This window comes from Bacillus rossius, chromosome 6, assembly GCF_032445375.1.
Source record: "Bacillus rossius redtenbacheri isolate Brsri chromosome 6, Brsri_v3, whole genome shotgun sequence".
Classification (NCBI taxonomy): Eukaryota; Metazoa; Arthropoda; class Insecta; order Phasmatodea; family Bacillidae; genus Bacillus; species Bacillus rossius.
Window position 1 is genome coordinate 1,068,592 of NC_086334.1, and position 19,140 is coordinate 1,087,731.

General features: G+C 43.8%; 1 protein-coding gene across 1 annotated transcript in view; it reads left to right on the top strand.

Annotated features, from left to right (window-relative positions):
- Nucleotides 1–3,892: 3,892 nt before the first annotated feature.
- Nucleotides 3,893–19,140, top strand: part of LOC134532461 (prostaglandin E2 receptor EP4 subtype) — a 49,307-nt gene continuing 34,059 nt past the window's right edge. The window contains exon 1 of the mRNA XM_063368874.1: nt 3,893–4,598. Coding sequence (XP_063224944.1) covers nt 4,239–4,598 — 360 coding nt within the window. The 5' untranslated portion in view covers nt 3,893–4,238. The remainder of the gene's footprint in view (nt 4,599–19,140) is intronic.

Genomic DNA, 19,140 nt, shown 5'->3' on the forward strand with positions numbered 1-19,140 from the left:
AAAATTTTAAACTGGGTTCGCCACCGCCACTTCTGAACTCCCTCAAGATAAATTTATAACAAAACCAATGATTAAAAAAAAAATCGTACATTCAACTTTACTTCTGCTTGCAACTCTTTTTTTTTTTTTTTTTCAATTTTCATTCGGAATACTAACGTAAGATAAACACGCAATCATAAATACTTGCTGTAAAATAATTAAGAATGGTTCATATCATTAAAATATGTTTTTATTGTGAATAGTAGTGATATAAATAATGTTTATTAACTTTTAGAAGTATATATTCGGGGGGGGGGGGGGGGGGTTAGGTTTACGTAAGTTGATTTATGTTCCCGTATGTATAATCTATTTGCATTATAAATTATTTAATTGTTATTTAATAAATAATTTAAATAAATAAATAAGATATTACAAATTCAGCATATTTAATGATTTTCTTTATTAATTATAATTTATATTGATTATTTTACGAAATGAAATTTATTTTATACATTTGTTAATATTAATATTAAATACTGAGCCATTATTTAGATTTTTTTAATTTGATTGAACTTATATTTTATCAACCGTATAATTTTATGTCTGTTAATTATTTGCATGCAAAATGAAAGTTAGTGTTTTATCACCGAAGTAAGTATCACGTCTAACGCGCCTACATACATACAACCATGTAACCCCCTCCCGAAGACAGTATTGCTGTGTCTGTGACTGCCACAGTGCAAGTCTCGGTGTGCAGTCTGTGCGACACCGCGGAGATAGCTGCAGATAAGATACCGCCGCCGACTCATCATATTGCCATCCGGGGCGGTAAGCGCGGGCGAGGCCAGAAACCCAAGTTTCTACAACTCGCCGAGTGCACAGTAATTCAGGTGCACCCCACACTGGTGAAGAATCATTTGAATCGACGGCGGGGGTGCGTGTATTGTGGGACAGGTGTGGCACACGGGCCTGTGTGCGCGCTGGTAGGTTGTGTAATGCTATACAAGTCACGTGTATGATAAGATACCGCGAGTGCTTGTTCAAGGGTGCAGCCGCAGAGCAGTGGCACACGGTCCAGGGCCGCTGCCATATTTCACGGCCGCGCGCCGAGACGTGGAAAACCCAAATTGCAACGGAAAGGGATTTTTTTTCCCCCTGTAATTACGAAGCCGATGTTTCACTCCGGTAATTAAATTCTCCCAGTGATTTCAGAGCTGTGATCGATGGGAATTCATTCCAGCGGTCGTAACACCTTCCACGCCTCCGCAAAGTGGGGGGGGAGTCATGTGTGTCTGCACTGGCGCCGTCGAAGCCCACGACCTTCGCGAGTTGGGGGGGGGGGGGGGGGTTAGACTTGCGTTTCCGCCTTCCGCATTTGAGGTGAAGTCTTCCGAAATACACGTTTCCTACTGTTTTACCATTTCAAGTTGCAAGGTTGGTGACGCCTTACAACTCGCGTGTTTCATGAACGACCGTGGTTTGCTTGCGTTGGTTGCGTGTTGCGTCGTTTCGAAGTTACGTACCTTAAGTCGTCAAACCCGGCCTCGTTCCTTTCAAATTTATGTCCTCTAATATATATATATATATATATTACTAGCTGCCCGACCCGGCTTCGCACGGCTATACTAATGGAAAAAGAATTATGCCACATCTCCCATTTACAGTAATGGTAAATAATAAAAAATTCCGTGAAAATTTATTACAATGCTGTATAATGTACCGATGGTTTCCCGACTCGTGCACGCAACATAAAACTGATGTACCCGTACTTCGCTACGGCAGTCTACAGGCAGATCACTCTTGCGCCGCTCATTATACATGCCCCTCCTTGTGGGTACGCCACTGCCGCGCGATGCCCGTTGCCATGGAGACGCAGAAGGCATGAACAATGCAAAATACTGTTCTCATGCAGACAAAGTACCCACTGTTGCCTGGTTTTAACCACCTATGCTATGGGATCTAATTTTCGGAAAATGTCATCCTGCGTAACATAAGGAACATTACTGTGAAGTTTCAAGTCTGTAAAATATATATACTTGAAAAAAAAAGGGCAATTTTTGATATTTAAAGTACTTGCAAAATTTCAACGGTGATGAGGACTGCACTAACAATGAAATAGCCGTTGCCATAGAGACGAATGAAGCATCAACAAAGCAACAGCCGTTGCCATGGTGATTTCCTACCAAAAACTGGAAATAAAAAAAAATTTAGGGGTGGACTACCCCTAACATTTAGGGGGATGAAAAATAGATGTTGGCCGATTCTCATAGATACCGGATAAGCACAAAAAATTTCATCAAAATCGGTCAAGCCGTTTCGGAGGAGTATGGCAACGAAAACTGTGACACGAGAATTTTATATATAAGATATATATTATATAAAAATTGGTTGTCTGTAAAGTCGGTTTACGGACGATAGTTTAACGTGACAACGTCATAACAAAACATTGATGAACTGATTGCATACTTTTATGTATAAAATTTAATCATTCTTTTATTGAATTATCACTATTTTGTATGGATACAAAGAAGGAGTGAAATAAAATCTACAATTTAATTGATATTTACTTTTATTTGCACTCATTAATTCAAATATGTTTATTACTTTAACGAAGAGATTATTTTAACTATAACTTTTATACATGTTTGATATTTAACTTCTTCCAATCTGTGTTATTCTGTTAAGGATAGGACGATGATAGGAAAAGTAGGAAACGAATGGGAGTGTTTCAAGTTTAATGTACCTCGAAAAAGTCAAATCGATGGTTGTTCCAATCGAGTGGAAGAGAGATAGATGCGGCGCAAGCGCACAAATATCGTAACGGGACAAATCGTAACGAGACAATGTTTGTAACGGGACAATGAGTCATCATTTTTCGTGCGTTCAGCCGGCAATAATCGATTTATTAGACGTTGTCACGTCAAAAAGTATAAAAGTTATCTGTGAAGTAGATACTTAAGCTGGGTCAATGACACACGTGAGTATTCGCGCCAATAAAGAGATTAAAATATAACTTTTTTGTGTGTAAACATCTTAGCTCTCGGTATACGGCATTTGGCGAGAGAAATTTTGTGAAAATGGAACGGAATCTGATGAACGGAAATGAGACCCAAAATGGCGGACCCACGTGTAGCAACATAAACCTCTATATAGTTACTCTCGTGAAATTAAACTTTGATAGTGAAACTACTCTGGAATATATTTGGTAAACAAAATTAGTTGTAGTAAAAAGTTGTCACAAGTTTTACTCTTCCTAAGAAAAGTGACACTGCATTGATGATAATATCTACATATTTTTAATTCCTAAGAGACTTGGTAGCAAAGCGATAGAGAACGCACTTGTAAATACCTCAAGAAATGTGGTTCAAATCTTATCTCTTTAAATTTTTTTCCACTTTATATAATGTTGAATCAGCTCAAGAAGGCTAAGGTTTGTTGGTAGGAAGTATTAAGTTTTAGTTGTTTAAGCAAAAAGAAATGCACAAGCAAATACTAGGTGTTATTATACTATATTTTTTAAAATTTTTCAGGTTAATACATATTTCATTAATGCCGTAGAAGTATAAAAATCTAACGTGTGCAAAATTTATGGTATTAACGGTTTAGTAAATTTGAACAAGATTGGCAGTATTTAATAAAGTTCCTTGTCGAAAATCAGGTCCACAAACCGGGGTTTTGTGGGAGCCGTTCCTAATAGTTTAAAGTTTCCGGTTGTCTCGTGCTGCTAAATGTAATCTGCGTTTTATGGCGGCAAGGAACGTTCACGATTCAGTCGGCGAATTCTCGCGGCGGCCACAAAAAGTACGTGCGTGATTAACATCCAGAAATGTAAGTTTTTGAATTGCGATTGTGTTGTTTATATCTCAGACTCGGCATTATTTTAATGAACTCGTATGTGAGTTTGTTTGCAGCATGACCAACATGAGCACACGTGAGGCAGCACCAGTAGGGTCGTGATGGGATAGGCCCGCCCACCGCGGCCCTCGGCCAATCAGCGGCGAGCAGCCTGGGCGGGAGTGCGCAGAGGCCGTGCGCAGACGTGGCCGCTGCTTGCCGCCGCGCGAAGGCCGCAGGTCTCAGTGCACAGCCGGCAGCCGGCGCGCCAGGCCACCACCAGCGCTGCTCGCCTCGCTCCGACCCCGTCAATCCGAGCGCTTCACCTCGGAGGACTCGGTCTGTGTGGCGAGGGGACCGCGGGGTCACCGACTCGGGCGCGACTTGATTGGATCAAATCTCGTCCAATCAAGAGCCGCGAGGCCATGTCCGGCAACTGGACGACTCCCCCGCACCTGGCGCCCGCCAGCCAGGCGCTCATCAGCGTGCTGTACGCCGTCGGCATCCTCGCCAACACAGCGGCGCTGGCCATCCTCTGCTCGGGCCGCAAGTACCGCAACCACAAGCACACGCTCATGCTGCGCTTCCTGACGGGCAACGACCTGGTGGCGCTGGCGGGCATGCTCGTGCAGATGTACCTGCAGCTGCACGGCGTGGCTGGCGGCCGCCCGCTCTGCATCTTCCGCGTCGTGTGGCGCTTCTTCGGCTTCAGCTCGGGCTGCGTGGCCATCGTCATGGCCGTGGAGCGCTGGCTGGCGCTCACGCACCCCTTCGTCTACCAGAAGGTACGACCCTCTCACGCGCCCCTTCGTCTACCAGAAGGTACGTCCCACTCACGCGCCCCTTCGTCTACCAGAAGGTACGACCCTCTCACGCGCCCCTTCGTCTACCAGAAGGTACGTCCTTCTCACGCGCCCCTTCGTCTATCAGAAGGTACGACCCTCTCACGCGCCCCTTCGTCTATCAGAAGGTACGACCCTCTCACGCGCCCCTTCGTCTACCAGAAGGTACGTCCTTCTCACGCGCCCCTTCGTCTATCAGAAGGTACGACCCTCTCACGCGCCCCTTCGTCTACCAGAAGGTACGTCCCTCTCACGCGCCCCTTCGTCTACCAGAAGGTACGTCCCTCTCACGCGCCCCTTCGTCTACCAGAAGGTACGACCCTCTCACGCGCCCCTTCGTCTACCAGAAGGTACGTCCCTCTCACGCGCCCCTTCGTCTACCAGAAGGTACGTTCTTCTCACGCGCCCCTTCGTCTATCAGAAGGTACGACCCTCTCACGCGCCCCTTCGTCTACCAGAAGGTACGTCCCTCTCACGCGCCCCTTCGTCTACCAGAAGGTACGACCCTCTCACGCGCCTATTCGTCTACCAGAAGGTACGACCCTCTCACGCGCCCCTTCGTCTACCAGAAGGTACGACCCTCTCACGCGCCCCTTCGTCTACCAGAAGGTACGACCCTCTCACGCGCCCCTTCGTCTACCAGAAGGTACGTCCCTCTCACGCGCCCCTTCGTCTACCAGAAGGTACGACCCTCTCACGCGCCCCTTCGTCTACCAGAAGGTACGTCCCTCTCACGCGCCCCTTCGTCTACCAGAAGGTACGTCCTTCTCACGCGCCCCTTCGTCTATCAGAAGGTACGTCCCTCTCACGCGCCCCTTCGTCTACCAGAAGGTACGACCCTCTCACGCGCCCCTTCGTCTATCAGAAGGTACGACCCTCTCACGCGCCCCTTCGTCTATCAGAAGGTACGTCCCTCTCACGCGCCCCTTCGTCTACCAGAAGGTACGACCCTCTCACACGCCCCTTCGTCTATCAGAAGGTACGTCCTTCTCACGCGCCCCTTCGTCTACCAGAAGGTACGACCCTCTCACGCGCCCCTTCGTCTACCAGAAGGTACGTCCTTCTCACGCGCCCCTTCGTCTATCAGAAGGTACGTCCCTCTCACGCGCCCCTTCGTCTACCAGAAGGTACGACCCTCTCACGCGCCCCTTCGTCTACCAGAAGGTACGACCCTCTCACGCGCCCCTTCGTCTACCAGAAGGTACGACCCTCTCACGCGCCCCTTCGTCTACCAGAAGGTACGTCCCTCTCACGCGCCCCTTCGTCTACCAGAAGGTACGACCCTCTCACGCGCCCCTTCGTCCATCAGAAGGTACGTCCTTCTCACGCGCCCCTTCGTCTACCAGAAGGTACGACCCTCTCACGCGCCCCTTCGTCTACCAGAAGGTACGTCCTTCTCACGCGCCCCTTCGTCTATCAGAAGGTACGTCCCTCTCACGCGCCCCTTCGTCTACCAGAAGGTACGACCCTCTCACGCGCCCCTTCGTCTACCAGAAGGTACGACCCTCTCACGCGCCCCTTCGTCTACCAGAAGGTACGACCCTCTCACGCGCCCCTTCGTCTATCAGAAGGTACGTCCTTCTCACGCGCCCCTTCGTCTACCAGAAGGTACGTCCCTCTCACGCGCCCCTTCGTCTACCAGAAGGTACGACCCTCTCACGCGCCCCTTCGTCTACCAGAAGGTACGACCCTCTCACGCGCCCCTTCGTCTACCAGAAGGTACGTCCTTCTCACGCGCCCCTTCGTCTATCAGAAGGTACGTCCTTCTCACGCGCCCCTTCGTCTACCAGAAGGTACGTCCCTCTCACGCGCCCCTTCGTCTACCAGAAGGTACGACCCTCTCACGCGCCTCTTCGTCTACCAGAAGGTATGACCCTCTCACGCGCCCCTTCGTCTATCAGAAGGTACGTCCTTCTCACGCGCCCCTTCGTCTACCAGAAGGTACGTCCCTCTCACGCGCCCCTTCGTCTACCAGAAGGTACGACCCTCTCACGCGCCCCTTCGTCTACCAGAAGGTACGACCCTCTCACGCGCCCCTTTGTCTACCAGAAGGTATGACCCTCTCACGCGCCCCTTCGTCTATCAGAAGGTACGTCCTTCTCACGCGCCCCTTCGTCTACCAGAAGGTACGTCCCTCTCACGCGCCCCTTCGTTTATACGCATGCGTGGCACATCTCTGGTATGTTGCGGACGGTACAGAGAACTCGGCCGGCACGTGGCGGCGTACTGGTTCGAGGTTATTGTTGTGCACCGCGCACGGGAGTATATTCGTAAGGAAATGGCGTTCTTACAAGTACATATTATTTTAATTACTAGTGTAAATCAGTATATTTAAACAGTGTTCTTTGAGTATTGTTCTAGCTGTGTAACTAAATATGTATTGTTGTTATGATACTTTTCACGCTTTAGTTTGACAGTGGTAATTACTTGTCATAAGTTATTATTTTTTTTTTATCAACTAAATCACACACCGTATTATAGTTATGAGCCCACGAGCGTGTAAATATTTCGAGTCCAACATAGAATATGCTAGTAAAAAGAAATTCAAACAAATGTCGTGCGTGGTATATTACTAATTTATAACATCTGAAACAATTGTTTCCAATGTGGCCTCGTGGCTGTGCGGTTAGCATCGCTGACTACCAATCGATAAGTTAACGGGTCAAATCCCGGCGGCTGATTTTTATTGTACTTGTAAAAATAAATACGGCGCGCACGACACTTCAAAAATAATAAATATATTTGAATTAATTAATGCAAATAAAAGTAAATTTATTAATTAAATTGTAGATTTAATTTCACTCCTTTGTATCCATACAAAATAGTGATAATTGAATAAAAATGATTCAATTTTATTCATAAAATTATGCAGAAGTAGATTTAATCATACAAAAGATAGAAACATTTTAAAAAAATTACTTCCTCAAAGAATATAATATGTTTAATGCCTAAATGGTTTGGATGCAAAAACCTTTTACGGCTCAGTCTCAGGCCGAATATGATATTTCATTTTCTTCTGGATCAATCATTTCATCAATGTTTTGTTATGACGTTGTCACGTTAAACTATCGTCCGTAAACCGACTTTACAGACAACCAATTTTTTTTTAATAAGTGAGGATATATTCTCGTATGTATAATTTATTTGCTTTATCAATTTTAAATAAATACATTTTTTTAAATTAATAAGTAAATTTAAATAATAGAATAATCATACATACAGTATTTATTGATTTTCATACTAATTTTAAATTATATCGATTATTTTCCTAAATTAAATAATTAATTTGACAGAAGTTTATATGAATATTGAATACTGATTAATTGTTTATTTGATACGTAACTGTTAAAACTACTATAAATCACTGAAATTTCACTCAAGAAAGTTTCAAAATTCTTCGTACAAATTTAATTGGCGTTGTTTCAAAAGTTTTCCAGTGAAATTAAACTGATTCGCAGTAGTTTAAACAGAGTCCTATTTTGAGACTAGGTAAGTCCACCAATCTGATTTCTGTAAGTGCAAGGCATTATTCTGTCAGCTCTACACAAGTCGAGACGCAATTAATATTAATAGGGATTCATATGGATTCGCTATAAATAATATGTGACATGACGATCGACGCAAAGTTTATACTTTCGTAGTGATTTTCTTGATAGCAACATTGAGCAGGTTTACAGGGACTGCTAAGAAAGCTTCACCAAGCAATGGACGTGATGCGGAACACGTTCTACTATCTGACACTTAATATCTGAAAGAAAAAAAACCTAGTGGGCAGAATTCTATCAATACCAGGTCCACACTCTAAAATAGAAATAGAGAATCAGTGATTCGGATAGGTGAAATCCAAGAAACAAAATTCTGCTAACGTCCTGTTTCTGGATGGTAAATCAATCGAACTCCACTAACAAGCAATAGGTGCCAACTCAATGCAAAATCATTTTTTAACTAGATTCATATTTTTAAACAAAAGCTTATCCAAGACTTGAAATGAATTTTAATTTTTGACTATCATCAGAAAGTTGATAATAGTCAGTTGACTAGAAATGTTTTGAAAATCAATTCATCAATCTATATTTGTTTCGGATCATAAAAATATATTAAAAATTATTATTAAAAATAAAATAATTTTTTTATCTGATGGAAGGTTTTATATGTATTTTTTTGTATTTAGTGGCATTCATAAATTTGTTAAAGTACTGTATTTTTCCCAACTGACTATCGAAAATAGGTTTGTAGGCTCAATGTCATGAAATATACTTAACGCGTGGGTGGAATGTGTTACCAGACTTGCAGGCTATCCTGATAATGAGTTTCGTTATAACGCATGCGCTTGTATCTCTCTGATGTGAGCATTTTTAGAGATCAGCATCCAAATTGAAAATTTGTTTTCGCAGCGGTCGTTTTCACGCTTTTCTCTCTCTCTCTCTCTCTCTCTCTCTCTCTCTCTCTCTCTCTCTCTCTCTCTCTATCTATCTCTTTTTTTTCACCTGGCTGCAAGTTTTCCAATAGCAACAGTATCCACTTTACGGTATCGGGTATTTGCAATGTTAATGGATCTTCTGGAACAAACAGTGTTTTTTTAAAGAGGAAGCCTTGCTCTCCTGTGGCCTGAACACAAAAAAAAACTGTCCTTTTTTTAAGGAAAGAAAAGCTCTTACGACTGATTTAGAACTTCCATCGTTTAGCACTTTTCGTTTAACTCGTGGAGTAGTTGTTAATGGATCAGGAGGTTGGCAACATTGAGAAGCTTATATTTAAGAATTGGTAAGTCCTGGCATAGATATAAGAGGTGTAATGTTTTGTTACTAAACGTCTGATTTTGTAAAAGTCAGGAAAGCGTTCGTTCTAAATATTTAGGCGTTAGTTTTATTTTTCCACGCAGCTAGATTATGAGTACATGTTAAGTTGTATGGTAAAAAAAAAATATTTCTTCATAAAAATCTAGAATTTGCTAAAAACTAAAAAAATCCATCATAAGGGTTCAAGCAAAATATTCCTCCGTCACAAAAACATTCTCCAGCTTGCGATTGTGCAGCACGCACGTGGTCTCACACGTCGTTACGTAATTACTTTACGTAATTGTCGGCGACCGGTTGGTATCTGGCTTCAACCCGATCTTGCTTGATACCTTTGTGTCTTGTGCGGGGAGAGGGGGGGGATATTTACGAGGCAGCGGCGGAGTGTTCGGATCACTCGCCTTCCACCGAGGCGACCCGGGTTCGAGTCCCGGCACTTGTCGCCGTCACTGTGACGCAACATCGTCGACAACGGGGATGCACCACAACGCCGACAGCTAGAAAACTGCTGTGTACCACGACGCCGAAATACACTAAAGCCGAAAAATGTCATTGCAGGACTGCCACAAAGATTAGGTTAGGTTAGACTAGGTTAGGTTAGGCTAGGATAGGCTAGGTTAAGTTAGGTTAGGTTATATTACGCTAGGTTAGGTTAGGTAAGGTTAGGTTTGATTGTGGTATTTCGGCGTTAAGGTACATTTAAGAAACACACATAAATTCATTCAGTTGTTATTTCGGCGTTGTGGTACACAGCAGTTTTCTAGCTGTCGGCGTTGTGGTCAATGTTGACATTCGGCGTTATGGTATTTCGGCGTTGTGGTAACGACCCGTCCACAACTAGTCGTCGAGGAGGAACCAGTTGGCTCGCACACCCCTAAACAAGCTAGACAGTGATCAGAAGTGCCTCCGACTGGGGTCGAACCCCGCAAGCGGCAAGCGTGGCGGACGTAACTGCGTGTTGCTGGTGTTTGCTCGCCCGCTCATTCCGTCCATGCCCCGTCCTGTCTCGGCCCCCGATGTCCTCGGCGTAGACTTGGCAGGGTCGTCAACTACGCGAGAAACTCCAGAAGCAAAGTTTTCAAATTCCCGTTTATAAAATACGCGCGGGGCTAAAACGCGACGGAAGCGTCGGGCCAACTTTCGACTTCTTGCGTTTTCCGCCTTCCATACCTGAAGTGGAGTGTGCCGAAAACTTTTCCAGAAGCAGACGTTGTATTAATAGAAGGCAGCGATGTTGTATTTTGTGATAGACGTGACTTTTTCCACTTGTTAATCTTTTGCGCAGTGAAAGAAGATAATCATTGTTGAACCAGCAGCGTAAAGAGCACTGTTGAGACAGTCCATACAATTCCCGCGTATATAGCGCCACCTGTTCTGAATTTCATATTTCATTCAGAGATTTGGCGTGTTCCAAATGGCAGAGGTGTTTGAAGAAACAGTAAATCGCACGGTTTTTCTTTGTGGTGGGAGTATTTCAACAGTGAGTGATGTTTATTTGTTAATTAATCATTATTAGAAAATGGTATTTTTCTCTCTCTCTTTCTCTCTCTTTATCTCTCTCTCTCTCCCTCTCTCTCTTTCTCTCTCTCTCTTTCTCTCTCTCTTTCTCTCTCTCTTTCTCTCTCTCTCTCTCTCCTCTCCCCTTACGATATACTTAGGAGTCGAGGTGTGAATTGCCAAAGAAGTTTCACTTGTATCACGAGTACTGAGTTACACGCGCTGTTTGTTTTTGATGAGCGGCGTGGGTGCAAGAATGTCGCCTGCTTCTGTGAGCGAGGCTCGTAAGTACCTCAGGCAGATGGACTTGCGCGCGGCAGCTGACTCAGCTTCATGAAGAGAATAACAAACATAAATCAGCAGAGTACAAGCCGGTTCTCGCGTAACCGCACGCCTGAGACATTCACTTCGAGGACAAAATATCGTAAAACGAAGGTCGCGTGTTCTTCAATAATATATCTCCTTACTTAGGAAGGGAATTTTAAACGCTGCTTGTAAGTTTTCATCGTCGCTGACAAGGTGTGTCTGTGGATGGTTTATTGTCTCCTGGCCGATTTCGTGGGAGTGTTTGTGAGGTTATGTTCCCGTACGTATAATTTATTTGCATTATAAATCATAACATATTACGTTATTATTTAATAAATAATTAAAATTGATAAATTATAAAAATATTCTTCATATTTATTGATTATCATTATTAATTAGAATTCATCTCGATTATTTCACTAAATTAAATAATTAATTTTATACACGTACACTTATATATTAATATTTGATACTGTGTATTTATTTAAATATTTTAATTTGATTTAATGTATACATTACCAACCGTATTACATTTAATATGATTTATTTTTAAATACAGAAAAGTCAAAACACTATTTCAAAATGCTTTATTTTTTTATCAAAATATTGAAAACTGCATAGCCTCAATGTTTGAGTGCTGAAAATCATAAATTGAGTGTCTATTAAAAATAAATAAACACGAGCAAAACACACAAAAGACTTTGCTTTGAATCCATGCTTACTTCATTGCTACCAAAATAATTTAACACTGGCAAGAATTATATCACAGTATATTTTTCCATTGTCATTAATACACCATTCCACAAATACTGAACCAAGAATGTTCATAAATATTATTTTGACGTGATAACGTCTTATAAATCGATGAACGCCGGCTGCACGCACGAAAAATTGTCACGTTCCGCCTGAGCCGAGCGTGCAAGAACCGGCCAACCACCGTGCAATAAAATCATCTTTAATATCAAACAGGATAAGGCGGGCTTTTTAACTAATTGTTCGTGATTATATTTAAACAAATTATTTAAATTAAATTTTGCTAAAACTGCAAATAATATTTTAATATTAAAAAGTATGCAATTTTTCATCAATGTTTTCTTATGACGTTATCACGTAAAATTATCGTCCGTAAACAGACTTTACGGACAACCCCCTTTTTTATTTATGTTATTATGTTTAATAAATATGTATGTTTTCCCCATATTGAAAACTTGATATTTGAGGTTGGCATCTCTCCGCCGGGCGGGGGTTGATGACGGCCTGTCGCGTGACGGACACTCGCCGGACACTCGCCGGACACTCGCCGGACACTCGCCGGACACCCGGACACCCGGACACCCGGACACCCGGACACCCGGACACCCGGACACCCGGACACCCGGACACCCGGACACCCGGATACCCGGACACCCGGACACCCGGACACCCGGACACCCGGACACCCGGACACCCGGACACCCGGACACCCGGACACCCGGACACCCGGACACCCGGACACCCGGACACCCGGACACCCGGACACCCGGACACCCGGACACCCGGACACCCGGACACCCGGACACCCGGACACCCGGACACCCGGACACCCGGACACCCGGACACCCGGACACCCGGACACCCGGACACCCGGACACCCGGACACCCGGACACCCGGACACCCGGACACCCGGACACCCGGACACCCGGACACCCGGACACCCGGACACCCGGACACCCGGACACCCGGACACCCGGACACCCGGACACCCGGACACCCGGACACCCGGACACCCGGACACCCGGACACCCGGACACCCGGACACCCGGACACCCGGACACCCGGACACCCGGACACCCGGACACCCGGACACCCGGACACCCGGACACCCGGACACCCGGACACCCGGACACCCGGACACCCGGACACCCGGACACCCGGACACCCGGATACCCGGATACCCGGACACCCGGACACCCGGACACCCGGACACCCGGACACCCGGACACCCGGACACCCGGATACCCGGACACCCGGACACCCGGACACCCGGACACCCGGACACCCGGACACGAGGCACGGGCAGCAGTCGCTCCGTCGACCCAGTTTCGCAAGCGCGGTCCCTGCGGACTGAGTCCTCCTCGCCCCCGATGCGCGGATCCCACGAATGGGGACTTGCCCAGATAAACAAACAAGAGCAGCACCCGGGGAAACTTTGTTTGCTGGCGAAAGATAATTATGGCGAGAGCTCTCGCCGCCAAAAAAAAAAGTGATTTCTGAGTTTTTTTTACTGTCGAGATTTTTGACCTACGACGAGCTTTCAGCGACCATTGAGATGGGTGCCTATGTTTCTATAATTATTTCACGTTTAAGACCTGATTTCACAATCCTTCCGTCTCATGCCCAATTGGTATCGTTGTCATGAGTCTAGTGATCTGTAGGCATACATCGAACTATGTGAACTGTTACAATGTTATCGCGCGAAATCAACTAAAATAAATCAAAATGTTAGTAGCCACCAATTTCCAACACATAACTTTTAATAAGACGTTAAGATGAGGAACTACATTCAGATGTGTTTACAACTTGACGGAGTGATTAATAGAGTGTGTACACTTAATTTTCATTATCAGTTTACGAGCATTGATATTTTCAACTTTTGGTTTCAAAATTGTGCAATTAATGGGGTTGTAACTTAAATTATTTTGGCTTCTATTATTGCGTGTTTTTGCACTTGATTTCAAATAAATTCGTAACAAAGCCTTATTTAACTGTCCATGAAAGTTTTTTTTCTAATAAATAAGTCCTTATTTAATGTTTCTGTGAACTTAAGGACCAATTGTTATGCCAGTCCTATCATGTACTGAAAGCATGGAATCACGTGGTGTACCATAATGACCTGTTTCTGTCACGTTTTCTTATAAGAGAGAATTTAAAAATTTTCAAATGATGCTCTTGATGAAATACAACAAGAAAATGTATTTGAAAAATTCTCATCCCAAATTGTCCTTGTTAAAACAAAATTTGTTTAACTACATTTAAAAACGGTTTCAGTAAATCATAAAGTTGTGTCTAGAACATGCATGCTTCTTGCACATGTCTTCCAAGAGTGCGCTCTGAATGGAGGACAGCTCTAATAGCAGATATGTTGCACTGGGAAGAGAGAGTGAATGCCCAGAGCAGAAGTGAGATGAGACTCGCTATGCATTCCTTCCAGAGTATCCCCGCACTCGATGGTGTCTGTACCCGCCACTAATGACCTCTCTGAATAAAGCACATGGATACACAGTGCGCTGTGATCGTACTAATGGTGGATCACTATCTGCTGATGTCATGCCGTAAAGGACGCCGACTATCAGCCCGACTCTTTTTCCTTCCTTTCGTGCTTAGTCAGTATTGTTACCGCAGGCCAGCTCGGACACGTGACGTCACTGGACCAGGAAAATGTGCCGTGCCTTCTGACTAGTCATTCTTCTCAAAAGAGTCAGTGCAGTGTCGGCCCTTGATCTGGAGAGATTGGCCATGACGGAGAAAGAATAGGGTTATATAACATCAAGTTGTTCAAGCAAACCAGTAACTTAAATATCGAAGACAGTTTTGATAATTTATTCATTTGTTAAAAATACAATCAATAGTAACAACGACAAAATTGAATTTACCTTCATTGAAATCCGAATAAATTACTTTTACTTTATATTATGAATGTAAGTAGTAGAGATTGTTATGTTCTGACACAGGATTAGGAGTCTGGATTGTGAATGGGGTCAATTACCGACCGTAAGTGTCACGGCAGCCATATTTGTGTTAAATTTCTTAAAAATTCTTAGAAATTTCCCTAATTTGAGAAAAATTTTCACTTTAAGGAAAATTTCCCGTTTTTATTCCAGAATAATTCAAAATTTCGAATTGTCCACAAATAGGCTCTAAGTCCCCATGGGCAAGCCTTCAATAAGTATCTGGAAGGATATTTGATCTTGTCCTTGACCGTGAATGTTAAATTCTTTAAGTTTGACAAAAAAAATCCAAAAATTTATTTTAAAAAATCTGTTTACTTCAAACGTTGCACGTTTAATTATGTCCGCCATCTTGGAGTCTAGAACATTATACTTTTCGTTACTCCCAGCATCTTGTATTATAAAACGCTACACTTTTTGTTATGCACGCCATCTTGGATGTGTATGATTTCATCGTTGTACTTTTCTTCTGTCGTCATCTTGGTTTCTAAAACATTGAAATTTTCGTTACGGCCAGCATCTTGAAAATCTGTATTTTTTTATGCTAGGAAATCGGAAAAAATTAAAAAATCATTAAAATTTAACTAACAAAATTTTTACATAAAGAACCTCCACCATTTTGAAAATTGACCGCCATCTTGAAAAACCGAAATTATTAAGCGACATTAATGGAAAAAAAATTTAAAATTAATAAAAAAATTAATTTGAATAATAAATTCTACAATTGAATGACAACTCTTTTACATAGCAGTATGATTGACCAGCCCTCTCTGTCAGTGACGACAACGGGTTATAAATAGAGAGATGAAAAATTCGCGAATTCATTTCGTGATAGGGTAGAATTCAATATATTTCATCTCTGCACTTATTCTTCTGTTGGTTCACAGTTTGTGTTGAAGACTCTAGACCAATGAGAAACCCTCATTCACAGAAGTACCGAATCACAGAAAATCAAGGCGTGAAACTCTGGACTGCACACTTGGTCTGCTACTCTTTAAGGTGTTTCTCATTGGAAGACGCCCAAACAATTAGCGGATTCATTTCGCGATCAGATAAAATCCAAAGAAAAATTATACCTTCGTACCAACGAGAAACCCTAAACCAGGAATGTGCCGAATCACAGACAAACCAGTTGAGATGTTTCACAAGTCAGCAGCCAATGATAAGATGACATTTGTCCGAGTGTGCAGATGACTGTGGAGTCTAACCTGTAGGTATTGGCTTCCGGTCTTTCAAGAAGTGTACAAGCCTTTGCGATCTAGACTGTCGTCAAGTAACAACGCGAATGCGGCAGTGCTGTTCCTCCGCCCATGTCCCTCGGGGCAGGCGTGCCACACGAGCGACCAGCGCGACGTCCAGTGTGTTTCTGGGGTCGAACCCAGGTCGCCTCGGCTGGGAGGCGAGTCGCCTGACCAATCAGCCAACGCCTGTGGCCCGGGATGGATTACGCGCTCCCTTATTTCTTTGTCTGGGACAGTTACGGGTGTGGCATGTTATGTCTCCAGATACATGCATATTGTTATTCGCTACAATTTGTAAAAACATTCGGGAAAGTTATGTACTATTAAAAATTTGCCTTGACTACTTTGGCACCGTGGTCGATCCATAGAAGTTTATTTCCTGGGTTGACATAGCTGGAAAGGCTTACAAGATTTGTTCTATAAGCTTTCCATAAAACTCTGACACTAAAGCTAAAACAAAGAGGAATCAAGATGGCAGATGGAGCCGAGCTTGAAGCACGCGCGATGAAGTGAACCCTGAGTCTGGGGAGGGATGGGGGGAATACAACCGCGGCTGCGGTGGAGGGCGCGGAAGGGTTTCTGATTGGAATCGTTTGGTGGGAACCCCTCTCAGCCCCTGCTCAGGGGTTCACACCTCGGAGGGGCGTAGCGCGTGGAGTGCACCTCAGGAGCTCTCGGGGTGACGTCGCACGAGGCCTCGAGTAGTGGTAACCTCCTCCCCTCCTCTCGCGGGAACCCTGGAGTGATTGAACTCATAACTCCAGGCGCTCTGAGACCTTGCATGCAACACGCGCTCCTTCTCTCTGGTTGCTCTGATGCATTAGTCGCCCAGCAGAACACGGACTCATTTCATCCCATGAGGATACTTAAGTCCAAATACTATTCGCAATAAAAAAAGTTCAGTTTTACTAATTTACTGGTGGTTCGATAGTTTGACAAACTTTCACGTTTACACATGTCTCTTGAGGCATCACCATAGCCAATAATATATTTATTTATCAACTTAAGGAGCAAAGATGCTGGGAACATCAGAACAATATGTACAAGGCGATACAGAAAAACGGGAACATTTGGCAAACAAATATAAATAGAATACATGCGTCAACCCAAAATTTTATTTACTTTAATTGAATCATTACAACTATTATTCTCTGTAAAGACGATAAAAGTTCACTTTTTTTCTGAAAGAGGAGAAAACCCTTAATAGAAAATGTTTTTTAACTTTAAAAAAATTTACAGTGGATCTGAGGATTTTATTTTCTCTTATTTTTGTAATAATTTATTGTTTATGTGCAATACAAATCTCACTGCAAACATCCACGAGCTGGCTGTTCATGCAGTTTTATTTATTGTTTTAAAAACAATGAATATAGAATTTAACGTAGGTATATACACTTTCGTTTATTCACGGATATTAGAAATCGTCCCTTTCGAAAGCATGTGAAATTGTTTTATTAAATACGTTCAGTTGAACACTAATGTGCTTAAAACTTTGTTTGCAACGTTTGCATGAAAAACACACAGCAATAGAGTTAAAAATCAATCAGTTCCTTTGTACGATGAATGCAATAATTGTTTGTAACTTTTTAATATGAGTAAATTATTTTTTAATATTACCTATGCTCGCAAAGACAGAACAATCCATGCTTGTTATTCAGATGAAAAACAGACGGTTATTGTTTATTTATAATTTAGCCAACCAGGGGGGCAAAATTTAATTTTTTATTGACAACACATAATTTTCAGAACGCTTAAACAAAACCGGCATGGCCAGTGTTATCCATAGAAAACAAAAAAAAAGTTTCATTAGGAAGTTTCGTTTTTACCACAAGTCCAGAATTCTGCAGATGGAGCTGTGTCGGGACACACGGGCCGTTGGTTGAACGTGAGCCGTGTGTGTCAGCGAGTCACTCTTGTGTGATGTGTAGGGTGCGGGTGCTATCTCGACTCCATGGATCTACAGCTTCACTGAGCGCCGCTCCAGAGACAGTCTCTCTCGCTCTCTCTCTCTCTCTCGCTCTCTCTCTCGGCGCCGGACACTGGGGCGCCTGTGTTTGACACAGCCTTGTCTGGTCTTGCACGGGCTGAGGCTGCCATATTGTAGTTTAATACTTCCATGCGCTTACTTTACATTTTTACTATCAATATTGACCAAAATACGCTAGTTTTGGCTTAAACGGATCGGTCTAAATAATCTCCGCACACAAACACACGAATCACCGCGCCGTCACGTCTGAGTCGGGAGATGCGCTGAGTAGAAAGGAGCGAGAACACCGGTTGTGACCAATCAGCGCGGTTCCCCTTAACCCCCCCCCCCCCCCACCAACCCAGTACTATCAGCGAGCTTACTGTATGCACCACACTTACGTCTCTGAGACTAACAGTTAGGGAATTATTAAGTCAAGACGATATAGACCTTTTCGTTGCGGTACAAACTTCTGTTCTGGTACCTGTATGTTTCGGTGTGGTTTTAAAGACGTTTCGCGTCAAAACTTTAAAGGGCTTCACGCCAGATATTCTCGAAACGTGGCGAGTGGGGAACTGCAGGAGTCAGTTACGCCCTGCACTGCAGGTGCGCGCTACTTCCGGTGCCTGGGCACGTGGCCAGGAAGTCATTAAGCACTATTGTCACTCGCTGCACGCCGTTCAGGGCCCAATGTCACGCACAGCTGACTTCTTGCGCTCACAGGAGGAGCAGTCTGGTCAGCATGACCTCGCCAAATGGTTCTGATCTGATTAACGAGAAACGGCAATTAAGTTCTAGCAGGTTCGCAACCAACCATCACTAAATCTGTCTAAAATATTTCTGATGAATTGGTTTTAATGTCACGGATTTTTCATGCATGCGAGGTTAAGACAGGGTGACCAACTTATAGACACTTCTGTGGCGTGCCACAACGGGTAGCGGCTCTTTGGAAACGCTTTGCTGTATTTAAT